The 13,301-nt window shown below is 46.7% G+C and overlaps 1 protein-coding gene across 1 annotated transcript; it reads right to left on the reverse strand.

Moving 5' to 3' along the window:
- Nucleotides 1–1,797: 1,797 nt before the first annotated feature.
- On the reverse strand, nt 1,798–12,827 carry MEFV (MEFV innate immunity regulator, pyrin). Its single transcript, XM_079120779.1, has 10 exons — nt 12,467–12,827; nt 9,684–10,493; nt 7,772–8,118; nt 7,249–7,344; nt 5,868–6,098; nt 5,441–5,463; nt 3,875–3,990; nt 3,683–3,715; nt 3,291–3,323; nt 1,798–3,133 (listed from the first exon to the last, which is right to left on the reverse strand). The coding sequence occupies exons 1-10, from the start codon at nt 12,741–12,743 to the stop codon at nt 2,583–2,585; spliced, it is 2,517 nt and encodes an 838-aa protein (XP_078976905.1). The 5' UTR covers nt 12,744–12,827; the 3' UTR covers nt 1,798–2,582.
- Between the last annotated feature and the right edge of the window lie 474 nt (nt 12,828–13,301).

Raw genomic sequence — 13,301 nt, forward strand, 5'->3', positions numbered from 1 at the left:
TCCTTGTCGCTCTGTAACTCAGGTTTCAAGCAGAGGATATCTGTTTCTTCTTGGTGAGGCAGTTTTGCTGCCTATGGATCCCCTGCTGTTTACCCCACTTGTCTACTGTGATCACCTGCAGTCTGCCAGCATATCAACACTTTTTGAGTGCAGATCGCTGTCAGGCGCCTATCATCCACCATTTGCCTGTTTCTTGCCTGTCCATCCCCTGCCTTTCACCTACCCATTACCCACCACCCGAGGTTCACCTCCAAATTGCCCGACAGCAGTCAGCAAACTGACCGCAGATCGCCAGTGGAACGCCAGCTGCCTGCTGTTGCCTGGAAGTTCACTGTCACAGTACCTGCTGGTTTGGTTACACATGGTTGCTGCCATTTTGAGACAACGGCCAGGCGCCGTAGGACCCCTGGCCGGACTGACTGAGCCTCATCTCCAGGATCCCTCTGCCCGACTGATCACTCCCTGCCTCCAGAGCCCTCACATTGACTCATTGCTCCTTGCCACCGACCCCCAGACTGACTGCACCCTATCACCAGGACCTCCAGACCGACTGATTGCACCCCGCCTCCAGGACCCTGCCTGACCAACCGCACCCCGCCTCCAGGACTTCCAGCCAACCACGTCCACACCCCGAACTGCAGTTCCCCATTTGCCAACATATTTGGAAGCCAGAGCAGCCATCTTGGATTATCCTGGAAGCCATATCTCCCATCTTTAGGTGGGGCAAACATCGTCCTAAGACGCCTGCTGGAGACTTGAAGCTCATTGTCAGGTACCTCTCATGCATCAGGTTAATGAAGACTGGGAGGTTTGAATACTATATGACTGTTGTAGTGTAGATTTTTTTTCCTTATTGAAAAATTTTAAGTTTTTATTTCTTTACTTTTCTTGCTCTGTTTTCCTTTTGTTTACCTGTTCTCTCAGAGTCTCTCCCTTTTTGCATGCTAACAACTAACTTCTTTTGATTACACTGTCACTCTTTCTATTATCTAGAACTTCTATATATTCTTTTCTGATCTCATTAACAGCTACATCCTACACCCCTCCACATCCTCTTTGTCCTCCATTAGAAACTGAAGACCCTATTGCAGATCTATTTATTATACTGAAGATAACAATTGAACTCATTCTGTTTATTATGACAATATTGTTAATGTCCTCATAGGGGTTATTTGGTTTAGGGTTGCATACTGACTGAACTGGGCACTGCTAATATTGATCTCCCCCTTAAAGAAAAGGTTTTGGAAACCCATAGGGTCACTATAAGCCTATAGGGGGGAAACTGCAACACCCCAGATCTGCACTGCTAGAGGGGAAGATACATGAACAACATGAAAAAACAAGGGAAGAAAATGATCCAAATAAATCTAGATTCTATGTAATAGAATCCAGTGACAGTATGGTAGAAGAAATGTCAGAAAAGGACTTCAGATTATACATGATTAAGATGTTTTGTGAAGCAAAGGATGAGATAAGAGAGCAAATGCAGGCAATGAATGATCATACCAATAAGCAGTTGAAAGAGCAACTGCAGGAAGCAAAAGATCATTTCAACAAAGAGAGAGATTCTCAAAAACAACCAAATGGAAATCCTTGAAATGAACCAAACAATAAACCAAACAAGAAACTCAATGGAAAGCATCACTAAAAGACTAGACCACTTGGAAGACAGAGCCTCAGACAATGAAGACAAAATATCTAATCTTAAAAATAAAGTTGCCCAAACAGAGAAGATGGTAAGAAATCATGAACAGAATCTCCAAGAACTATGAGAATCATTAAAAGACTAAATTTAAACAAAGTTTAAAAAAGAAAAACTTTATTTGTTTTGTCAGACCTTGAACTCCTGGGCTCAAGTGAGCCTCCTGCCTCAGGTGTTCAAGAAGCTGGGTCTACAGGGGTGAGCCACCATTTTTCTAATTAATTCCTTTTCTTTACATCTTTCTAAATGGGGGATGAGTTGGGGGACATGTGTGAACCAGAACATCTACTATTACACAAGCCCACAGATTTTCTGATTCAAACCAGACAGAATAATCTGGTAGTTGGAATATGTGTTAAGTGTTTTAATAGCTTCATCTCTTTTATGGTATTTAGTAGGGGAACGGGACCTCCAGCTGAGTAACAGATGCAGTTATGATCAAATTTTCTAGTTCATTTATTCATGAGGCCTACTCAATACTTTTAAGAATCATAGTTTATTAACCCAGATATACATATACTTCAGTAACAATCCAGTCTGCTTGGTTTTCTATATCCTCAGGATAGGGGAAGACTGAAAGAGGGACATATCCTTGCCATGGGGAAGGAAAGGAGAGAAGAGTATTAAGAGTAAATTCATCCAAGGACTTATGCAATGGCCATGTGCCTTCTTCTCTTATATCCACTGCATATCATTGGTACTTTGATATCTTCACACTTGATTTGCCAGTATTTGGATACCTAGTTTAGCTCTGCTGTGATTTGGCAAGCAACTTGGACATCAGCAACTGGCACCTAGTGAGTGCACCATTAGTGACTGTTGAGTGCATGAGTGCAAGACACAAGGCCAGGAGTTGGAACTGAGAGGCAGTGTTGGGCAGTCAGTGGGGCCCCTGGCCACCCACTGGGCAGATGGTCAGAGGACCTGTGTTCTTCCCTCCATCATGTGTCCCAGGGCTGAAGATAGGTTGAAGGGGCCCAGAGGAAGAGAAGCCAGTAAATTTGTAAATGGGGGATCTGGCGGTTACATTGTAAAAAGAAATGTCCCCATTCTTCCAGTCCAGGAAGATGCCCACACGCCTGGGGGGCTCTCTCAATTGCAGGCGGGTTGGAGGACAGGTAGATGCCTGGTACTCCTTTTGCTTCATCATTACTACCCAGCAGCCATTCTCTGGTGACAGAGTCATGCTTCCCTTCCTGCACACTGATGCCTTGCACACTCCCAGGACCCATGCTGTCTTGTCTCCAACCTCCACCTCCCAGTAATGGCGGCCAGAGAAGAAACTGGGAAAGCCCAGGGTGATGATGCAGCTTTTGAATCTTTCTGGGTTGTCAGGTAGCCAATCATTTTTGTTTCCAAGTCTCACGCTTTTCATGTCATCAGAGAAGACGAGGTTGGGGTGGGCAGTTGCTGGATCCAGGATTACACTAGCTGCAGAGAGAATACCAAGTTGGGGGTCTGTGGGCAACATGCCCCCAGGGTTCTCCCCATCTCTGAAAATGGGGACAGGACTGCTCTTCTAGATTATAGTGGAGGACAGATAGGGACCCAGAAGGCCAAGGCCACTGGCTTTGATTTGGGCACTTACCAGAATGTGCCTGTGCAGCAATCAGTTCTGGAACTACAGAGGTAAAAAGAGAAAGGAGAAAAAGTCCTGAGTATCCCCATTCAGAGGACCTGAATTACACTATCTCCACAAGGAAAGACAAGTATCCCCCTGCTCAGGCCCTGCATCCTATGCTGGGGTGTAAACCAAGGCCTCCCAGGCACCCAGACCCACCTTGGAGACTGTGGTCTAGTGAGTTAATTTGCCAATGAGGCAGGTACGAAGGACTGTGCAGAGCTGTGAGGCCTACCACAACCTTTCTCGCACTTTGTTTCAGGTGTTTTTCTCTCTTCTAAACAATGCCCCCAAACCAACAGCATAAGGGACTATCATAATAATCCCTGGTCAACACACACTTCCATCTCCACACTCACCATTAAGCGTTTCCATTTCTGATCGCAGTGTTTCTAAAAAGGGGGAATAGGAGTAGAGAGAAGTTTGAGTTAGGTCTGCTGTCTAGAAACAGGAGAAACTGAAGGCAGAGTCTGAAAGGCCATGGGAGAAGGAGAAGGGAGGATCCTTGTAAGGAAGTGAGGCCCCTTTCATTTACCTCCAAGCTCACCTACCTGTGAAGTGCTGTGTGCTCTTCTCCAAAAACTCTATTTTCTGGTAGAGCAGGTGGATCTTTTCTTTCACCTCTGGAGGAGCAGCCCATGGCTCAGGGATAGTCATCGTCTTGGCCCTAGAGACAAGAGACTGTTGGACAGAGAGGACTGAAGCAAGGGGGTGGCCTTGGTCCCTGTAAGCTGGAAGTGAGGTGCAGTCTTCATGGGGCACCCCAGCCCAATCTGGGCTATGCAAAGTTCTCCCTGAACTTGGATTTCTGATACTGGTCTTCAATTTTGGCTGCAAATTGACATCTACTGGAGAGTTTTAAGAACCATTGATATCAAAGTTTAAAAACGAGTTTAAATAATGGCCTTAAAGTCATATTGATAGCACCAAAATTCAGACTGCTATGTCAAATTAATTATACTTCTATACTTTTTGTATTGAAATAGAAATAATAAATAAAAAAAACCAACTATAATGAATACCACATCTCAGCTATTAGGATGGCCATTATAAAAACAACAACTGAAAATAACAAGTGTTGGTGAGGATGTGGAGAAATGCCATACCATTTAAGTTGGATGACCATCAACTGATGATGGGTAAACAGAATGTGGTATCCACATACAATGGTGTATTACTCTGGCATTAAAAGGAATAAAATTCTGACCATGCCACAATATGGACAGATCTTAAAAGCACTATGCCATGGGAGGGAAGCCAAACACCAAAGGTCAAATACCGTATGATCCCACTCACGAGACTCCTAGAGTACTCAAATCCATAGAAAGTAGAACATAGTTGCCAGGGGCTTAAGGAAGGGAGTGAGGAGTTAGTGCTTAATGGTATGGCATTTTTGTGTGGGGAGGTGGAAAAGCTCTGGCGGTAGATGGTGTGATGTGTGTGCACGTGCAAATGTATTTAAAGCCACTGAACATGTAAAAGTGGTTAAAACGGTACATTTTATGTACCACAAAAGACTTTTTAAAAAACTGGGCTGGGGAGATAGCTCAGTCAGTAGAGTGCTTGCCTTGCAAGCACAAGGCTCTGGGTTCGGTCCCCAGCACCCAAACCCTCTGATGCCTAGGTCCCACTCCCAGACATCTGGGTTTAAGTGGTGCAGTTGTGGACGTCAGGATCTCACAAAACTCCACAGCTGACTCCAACCTGCAGCCTCCTCTTCCTTCCTCTCCCCTCCCCTGCCTGCTTGGCTCTGCCCACCTCTGAAGTGGCTCCCCAGAGACTCTTGGAAAGTGCTTCCTTACTTGAGGTCATAGGCAGCTCTGCAGGGGCAGTGTATGTTAGGTGGATTTCATGGGACACAGTTCATTCAGGAGGTTTCTCAGGAAGCCACTATCTTGGTTCATCAGGACTTGGCTCAATTCATCTTCCCAGTCTTCTGCCCCATGCCCTCCCTCCCATCCAGGCTCTGGTAGCCCCTGTGCAAATCCAGGAAGGCCCCTGGAAGCTGCAGGCAATGGGAGGAGAACTGAGTCACAGACCCAGATCCTGCCTAGGATTGTCTCACCCAAACACTTCCTGCAAGACACCCCAGGGGACACCACAGAACCTCTTTGTACCTGTGCAAGGTGACTCCGACGTCCTAGGAGAGAAAAGAGGGAAGTTCTCCATTACCAGTCCTAGAGGCTGTGCTGAGTCCTGGCCTCTCTTCCTGAACTCCTAGATTTTAAGCTGCTGCCTAGGCTTTCAGTTCTAGAGTGTCAGTAAACTGGAGTATTTCTCCTCGATTATAATTCTATTCACTTCTTGGCAGCCCACTGCGGTGGAACCTCCCTCAAGCTCTTATCTCTTCTGGGCAATGCCAGCACCCACTCTGGGCTCCTGAGAGACCTCGACAGTGGAGCCCATGGATCACAGGTCATCAAGACCAAGCCCCACCCAGGCCTCAAGGGCCTCACTCCTGGCGGGGGCAGAGCGGATGGGAGTAAGAGGAGCCTGTCATCCACTAGAAGCTGACCGGGGAAGGCCAGGCCCAGATGCACTCACTTGCACGATCTCCCATTCGGACTGGCTTTGCTTGGCTTCCAGCTCCCCAATGAGCTCATCAAGGACAGAGATGTGCTGCAACACCTGAGTGTCGAAGGTCTCCCTGACCTGATCAATGGTCTGGCCCAGCTCCTCCAGCCAGGCCACAAATAGCTGCTCCTGCTGCTCTAGAAACTGGCACAGCTGCTTCAGTTGGCACCGGACCCTCTCCTTCTGGGTTTCAGTTTGTTTCTGGGGAACAGAGAATAGGGAGGTGTAGGGATCTGTGTTATGGGTGGACCTGTGTATCCAGAGAGTCCTCAGAAGTCCACCTCCTTCCTAGAGGTGGGTAAGAAGTAGGCTTCTTCAGCCTCTTGGAGACCAGAGCAGGGGTATTATCTGGAAACTTCCAGAACCATCCAGAACAGGGGCTAGCTCTTGTAAAGTGCTCTTATACCTGGCATTATAGGTTCAACTGTGTCACCTCTAAAATTTATATGTTGAAGTCCTAACCCTGAAGTACCAAAGAATGATTTTATTTGGAGGAAGGGTCCTTGCAGATGTACTTAATTAAAATGAAATCATATGGAATAGGGTGGGCCTATTGTGTCCTTATAAAATGGAAACATTCAGACACAGACACACGTACATAGAACACCAGGAGAGAAGATGGCCACCTACAAGTTAAGGAGGGAAGGAACCAACTCTGCCAACCAACCTTGATTTCAGACTTCTGACCTCCAGAACTGTGAGACAATAAATACCTATGTATCATGGCCACGGGAAACTAGGATCCTTCAGTTTTGAAAGCCAGTGTCATAATGGCAAAGGCCATGGGAGTCATAAGTGGCCAAAGCAGTGACTACCAAACCTTGCTCCAGGATGGAGGCCTCTCCCACCTTCCACAGTGCTGGGCCCATCAATCCGTTTGAAGGCAGGTGAATTTGGCTTCTACCCTGTCACACAGGGTCCTTGGAGACAGCCCCCTTCTGTCAAGGTGGTCTTCCTTGCTCGGATGCCATTACCTTCCTGCCCCCAGGAGGGCCCATTTTTTAAAATTTATTGTAGTTGTAGATGGACACAATACAATACCTTCATTTTATTTACTTATTCTTTTTTTTTTTTTTTTTTTTTTTTTTGCAGTACTTCCTGCACGCTACCAACTGCGCTATATCCCCAATCCTTATTTACTTATTTTCATGTGGTGCTGAGGATGGAACCCAGTGCCTCACATGTGCCAGGCAAGCTCTACCACTGAGCCACAGCCACAGGCAGGAGTACCCATTTTTGTTGCCCGGTGAGCCCGAGCAGACTCTTGGGACTGCTGCTCACTCCTGGCCACCTCCCTCCTTCGGCAGACACGAAGGGGCACCGGGCCGACCACAGGACACTCCTGGCTTACCAGGAGGCTCTCTGTCTTCTTTTCTCCCTGGGATCTCTGCTCCTCTCCAGATTTCCTCAGCTCCTTCAGATGCTCCAGCTGCTTCTGGATTTGCTCCTGGAGAAAGAGTACTTCTTGAGATACTTACACTTGGCTCCTGTCATCTTTAGCTGGTGCCAACTCTAGCGGGGTGCCAACTTTGCTTCCAGGGGCAAAGCTATAGGTGCTGCAATCAAGAGCATGAGAAAGGGCACTCAGGAAAGTGGAAGACTGAATCTGCTGCCAAGGAAAACAGAGCCATGGGGTGGTGAGAAAGAGTCCAGTGACTCCCTGAGAGCCCCAGGGTCCAGCCACACCTGAATCCCAGAAGATCCCCTTGGACTTCCCAGAAACATAAACAGGTCAATTCCCTCTTTGCTGGCCTGATTTGTATTGTTTTGCTGCACACAGCCCAAGAGTCCTGGCAAATGCACCCACATCCCTGAATGGTTAGGAAAATGAAGCAAGGTCTAGTGGGTACGAGTCCCAGGCAGGAGGCACCTACCCTGTATTCCAAGGCAGCCTCCTCAATGGGGCGCACCCGGTGACCTCGATGCTCCTGACTCAGCCTGCAGATGAGGCAGATGGGCTCCCCATGGTCCTCACAGAAGAGCAGCTGTACCTGCTTCATATGGCGCTTGCACTGTGGCAGGGGCTCAGGGCTCAGGCCTCCACAGCTCTTCTTTCTGAGTGAGGCCTGGCACTGCAGGCAGCTAGGCAAGTGACTTCTAAGGGTCTCAGGCTCCCCTGAAGCAACTGGGCAGCTGCAGGAATCTAGCACACAGGTACCAACAAGAAGATCTCCTTTCTGGGTGTGGCAAAGGGGAAATGCAGCCTCATCCTGTGGCCTCCCTGGGGACATGGCAATGGAAAAATCTCCTGAGTGGTCAACCCAAGTTTATGAGAGAGAGAGAGCCTGTGCCCAGGACGTGTGAGTTCTCTGTTAGATCTGACACTTCCTAGCACATCCTGCCCTGACTTCCCTCCAGTGAAGCAACTAACAGGCCCCCGGAACTGAAAGCAAAGCCTAGGCATTAGGCTCTTTCTGGTACTTGGAATTCTTGGGCATTTGTTCTAATAAAGCCCCATATCCCTTTGCTACAGATCCTCCTGCACAGATATGGGTCTAGTGGGTGAAATGAGAGAGAACAGCAAGACATCATGGACAGCATTTGCTTTGCTACTTGAAACCTCTCCAGGCTGCCTGTTACTCATGGAAGACCCCAGGGAGGGGTGCCTTGCTTGTAGACTGACCCTAGCCCTAGCAGAGTGCCTGCAGGCTGTGTGGTAGGCATCTGGAATGTGTGTTGAGTGAAGGAGCAAACAGATCATCACTCACATTCAAGTTCAAGAAGCAAATAAGGGAATTTTAAAAGGCTTTGTGGTATATATTTCACCATGAAGAATAAGTTATGATTAGCCGTGCCCCAAGACGGTAGCAATAACTCCATCAAGCAGAAATGATAGGAGACACAAGAAGAAGTAGCGACACTTGCAATGCATAAGTCTGTCCCTCCTCCTCCCCTCATTGTCCCAGGAATTCAAATCACATCTGTAAACAAGACTTCTAGTGAGTCCTAGGAACCACATCTCCTTCTCCCTTGTGATAGAATTGATGACTTTCCCCACTCCAAATAACCCCAGATTCTTAGCCTCCCTTGCAGTCAGGAGTGGTCATCTGAACACATTCTAGCCAAAAGGATGTAGAGAAGGTGTCCTGAGCAGCCTCTAGAAACTTCTAGAAACCTTCACTTAGTGATGCTATTCCTCTGAGCCCTTCCATCCTGCTGCTTGGAATGAGGATGTCACCATCTGAAACCATGAGTTTTAGAGCAAAGTTGGTGGTCTGGAGTCCTGGCCCATGGATCTGTCTCAGACAAATGCACGTCACCACCTGTGTGTCATTTGTGTAAAAGAAGAACAAAGTCTGTGTTGCTTAAGCTACCATGATTTGGAGGTTTCTGTTACTCATGAATAAACATAATCCTGATGACTAACTCCTCAGCAAGAGAGACCTATGATTTTGGTCAACTGCTTCAGTCCTTGCACAGTGAAAGAGAAATAGTAGAATCCCAGCCCCATCACAAACTGCCTTAGGGTATTCGTGGGAAGGGAATATTTTTACCCAGTCTTCTCTGAATCCTCAATCTGGGGCCCTGAAGTCTGTGGATACTAAAGAAGAACTTGTGAGGATCCAAGAATAAGTTGGAATTTGGTGTGACATTTTGTGAATATGTGTGCATATAATGTGCATTTTCAGGTCCACGGCCTGCATCAGATTTGCAAAGATACCCTAGGAGGCATCCATGTATCCCCAGTGATATATATGCAGTAGGAATAAAAGGAAATTCAGGAGGAATACCCTTATAGGCTACCATTCCTAAGAATGCTAGGTCTTCCCAGGGCACCGTTCTCACCTGAAGACAAAGGTACTTCTGAATTTGATGACTCAGGGCACACACTGCCCGTCATCTTCTCCAGGGTCTCCTGAGTCTCTGCATCCCCAACTCCACGCTCCTCCCAAGATGATATGGATTTCTCCTCTCTAGCCAATAATGCATTGCAAAGTGTGTTCCTGACTGTTTTCCCTGTCAGGACCATGGAATGTTCTGGACTCGTGTAGCCCTTCTCCAGAGTCACAGTCGCCTCTCCATCCAGAATGACTATTCCCCTGGGGCTGGCTGCTGAGTCTGGTTTTGCATTTCTCATTTTTGCAAGAGAAGTCAGAAGAGTTTCTGGATTTGAGGATTCTCTCTCTTCTGAAGAAACGGTAAATTCAAAACTTCTGGGTCGCTGCTTCACTGAATGTAAATATACTTCAGATTTCTTGGATTCTTTCCTTCCTGGAGCCCCACTGGACAGCCCCTGGAGCCTTCCTGCAGAGCTGGCATTCCTGCGGAGCTGGGCAGTCTTCCTGATCTCCTTGTCCCCTGGCAGTTGGGCAAGGACCAGGCTTCTTCTGGAGGGCAGCCCTGTGCTCCGGGACAGAGGCTTTCCCTGCACATCCAGGACCTCAGAGCCCTTCTGATCCCTCCGTTTGCTCTGAGACTTCTTCTGGGGCCCCCTCCCCGCCTCATGCTGGCTGGATGGCAGGCTGGCCAACCCCCCACCACTTTGCTGCTGCCCATCATCTTCTGGGCCACCTGGCTCCTTCTGGCTCTTGGGCTTATTCTCTCCAGAAGAAGACCCTGTGGATGTGTCGATGCCGCTGTCTTGTGTTGGATATCCTGGAAGGATAACCAGATACAAAAATGAAGTTGTACCACATTCAGGGCTGAGGGCTGGGGGGGCGGTGCAGAGAGGGGATCCCCTTCAGCATCGCAGAAGGTAAGTGTTGAACATGCTGGACAACAGTAGTCAATTACCACAAGTAAGAACACACACATGGTCTGCTGTGTTTTTCTCAAGAGTACTTTTCAAACTTTTTAAGCAGGAGAATTTGCTTCAAATAAAGTATTATGCAGAATTCCAAAACATAGATAAATAAAACTGTGATTTATTAGTATAAAATTATGTTACTATAGATGTACAATATTCGTTTTATGAAATCAATAACAAATAATTAAGATGTCTGATCAGCACAAACATTTGAAATTAGGACTTATAAAGGAGCCTGTGTTTTTCTTTTGTTGCATAAATTAAAGAAAATCTTAACTTGCACAGATGAATGTAAATGATGATTTAAAAAAAAGTTTGCCTAGAAATTTCAGGATACTGTTTACTGTTTACAAATGATGAGAAGAAAAAAATGGTGAGAAGGCCTTATTTACAAGGTCTACATTAGGAAATAAAGATAATCTGTACTCAGCACCTTACTTTTTGGCTTGAAGACGCTTTTATTAAAATTAAAGTTGTTTTGGGGCTGCGGGTAGTGTAAGTGCTTAGCAGCCATGAGACCTGGGTTTGATCTCCAGCATCACACACACACACAAACACAAATTTAAGTTCTTTATAACAGTTTAAGTTCTTTATAACAGTTGGCTTTCTGGAAATATTTATGTTTCCAAAACTGGCTCAAGAACTGGTGAGAAACCCCAAACATGCTAATACTCAGATTTTAGAACATGCAAAATTTAAAAATTCTATTCATTAAATTCTACCAGATTCAGATTATGGTTTAAGTTCTATTACTCTTTCAAAGAGTAGAGAAATTTTATGTTGTTCAAACTGTTCTGCCTCAGAGAAATACCTAGAAGTCATTTCTCCTAGGTATTTAGGATATAGCCTAAAAGTCTAGAAATAGAAGAAAAATTCGAACACCGAAAGGTATTTCTTTATGCTGACCATGTATTAGGCTCTCCCTATCACAAAAGTCTTTAAAAGTAGAAATCAAATAGATTACATTTTAGATATAATAAAATCAGAAATTTACTACAAAAGATTAGTAGGAAGGAGAAGAAAGCAAGAGAGAGAAGGAAAAAAGGAAGAAGGAAGGAGAGAGGGAGAAGAAATCCTCTTGAGATTTTTTTTGAACCATGAGTTAAAAAGGGCATTAGCTGGGCACTGTGGTACACACCTGTACTCCCAGCAACTCTGGAGGTTGAGGCAGGAGGATTGTGAGTTCAAAGCTGGCTTCAGAAACTTAGTGAGGCCCTTAACAACTCAGTGAGACCTGTCTCTAAGTAAAATACAAAAAAGGGCTGGGGATGTGGCTCAGTGGTTAAGTGCCCCTGGGTTCTAAAAGAAAGAAAGAAAGAAAGAAAGAAGAAAGAAAGAAAGAAAGAAAGAAAGAAAGAAAGAAAGAAAGAAAGAAAGAAAGAAAGAAAGAAAGAAAAGAAATTTGACATTAGGTGGACAACAGGACAACAATGAGAATATCATGCACCAACCCTGTTAACATGATTGGTTTGCATATACTTCCTGTTAACCTGTTAACCCAAAGACACTGGTCTGCACATGAGTGCTAACTGCAAATGGAATGAAGAATTCTCTAGGAACAGGCGCTCCAATCCTGTTTCTCCTTATTCTGACCCAGTCAGAATCTCAGTCTTTTTTAGAGCCATTACAAATCTGAGGGTGCTTTACCAACCCAGCTACAGAGACCAGAGAGGGACAAGATGTCCTTTACCCAAGTTGCCTGGGCTATGGACCAAGGTCTCCCAAGCAGCAGGCCAGAGAACTTAGGTCTGAAGGTGGCTTCCCTCTTCCTGCCAGCAGCCAGCAATTGGTGCTGGGCCAGGAGGGGGTCTGGACCACTTACCCTGGCCAGTGGCCCTGTGCAGCTCCTCTGCCAGGAGGCGCTGGTTGATGGCTCGCAGGACCTGCAAGGTCAGCTGCACAGCATATTCCTCTCCATAATGGGTGATCAGTAGGGTTGCCAGCTTCACCGGCCTGGCCATCTGAAGATGGCCCCGGGGGATCCGGGAGTGCTCCTTCTCCAGGTTGGTGTTCTGTAGCTTGAACTTGAACTTCTCAAAGTCATAGGGCACCAGTTCCTCCAGGGTGCTCAGCAGATGGTCACTAAGGGTCTTGGCCATGGCACTGATCAGGAGAGACTGGAGCCAGCTGTCCAGCTTTTGGCTCTTGGTAGTAGAAGAAGCTCCCTGACCTGCAGCCTGAGGATGAGGAAGTGGCAGCTTGTGAAATAACGGAAAGGCACAGGAAATGCTTGGTGTTTTAGTGGGAACTGAGACCCAGGATGAGGGTGTGTCCAAGCCGTGGCATCCTCTTCTCGCAGACTCAAAGACTTTTCCAGTGGAGAAGGCTCAATTTTTCCAGCTGTGTGGTGCCCAGAGTCTCAGCTTCACTCCATGCTGGATGGCAGAGAGGTGGGCAAGTCTATAAGGTAGCCTGGGGTTGGAATCCAGACCCTCCATCTGCTCTTTCTTGTTCCCAGGACCTGGGGATGAAGGAGAGATGAGGACAAAGAGCCAGGCTGCAGGTCAGCATCTCTGGCCAATGGTTCCCCTTCTGACTTATGGAGTTCATAGACCCTTGGCCAACAGCAGAGGAAGGAACAGGTAGCACGGCAAGCTTTCCCCTGGGTGCTCGAGAAGGCAGGCGAGGCTGGAAAGGCACTGCCAGGGGACAAGTCC

The sequence above is a fragment of the Sciurus vulgaris genome, assembly GCF_902686455.1.
Source record: "Sciurus vulgaris genome assembly, chromosome: 18".
Taxonomy (NCBI): Eukaryota; Metazoa; Chordata; class Mammalia; order Rodentia; family Sciuridae; genus Sciurus; species Sciurus vulgaris.

What these genes read in the sequence shown, in the direction of transcription:
- MEFV (XM_079120779.1), bottom strand. Translation starts at nt 12,743, where the DNA reads ATGGCCAAGACCCTTAGTGACCATCTGCTGAGCACCCTGGAGGAACTG. An exon ending in GAGCACACAGCACTTCACAG is followed by an intron (nt 3,716 to 3,874) that starts GTAGGTGAGCTT and finishes CCCCCTTTTTAG; the next exon opens with AAACACTGCGATCAGAAATG. An exon ending in AGAAATGGAAACGCTTAATG is followed by an intron (nt 3,324 to 3,682) that starts GTGAGTGTGGAG and finishes TTACCTCTGTAG; the next exon opens with TTCCAGAACTGATTGCTGCA.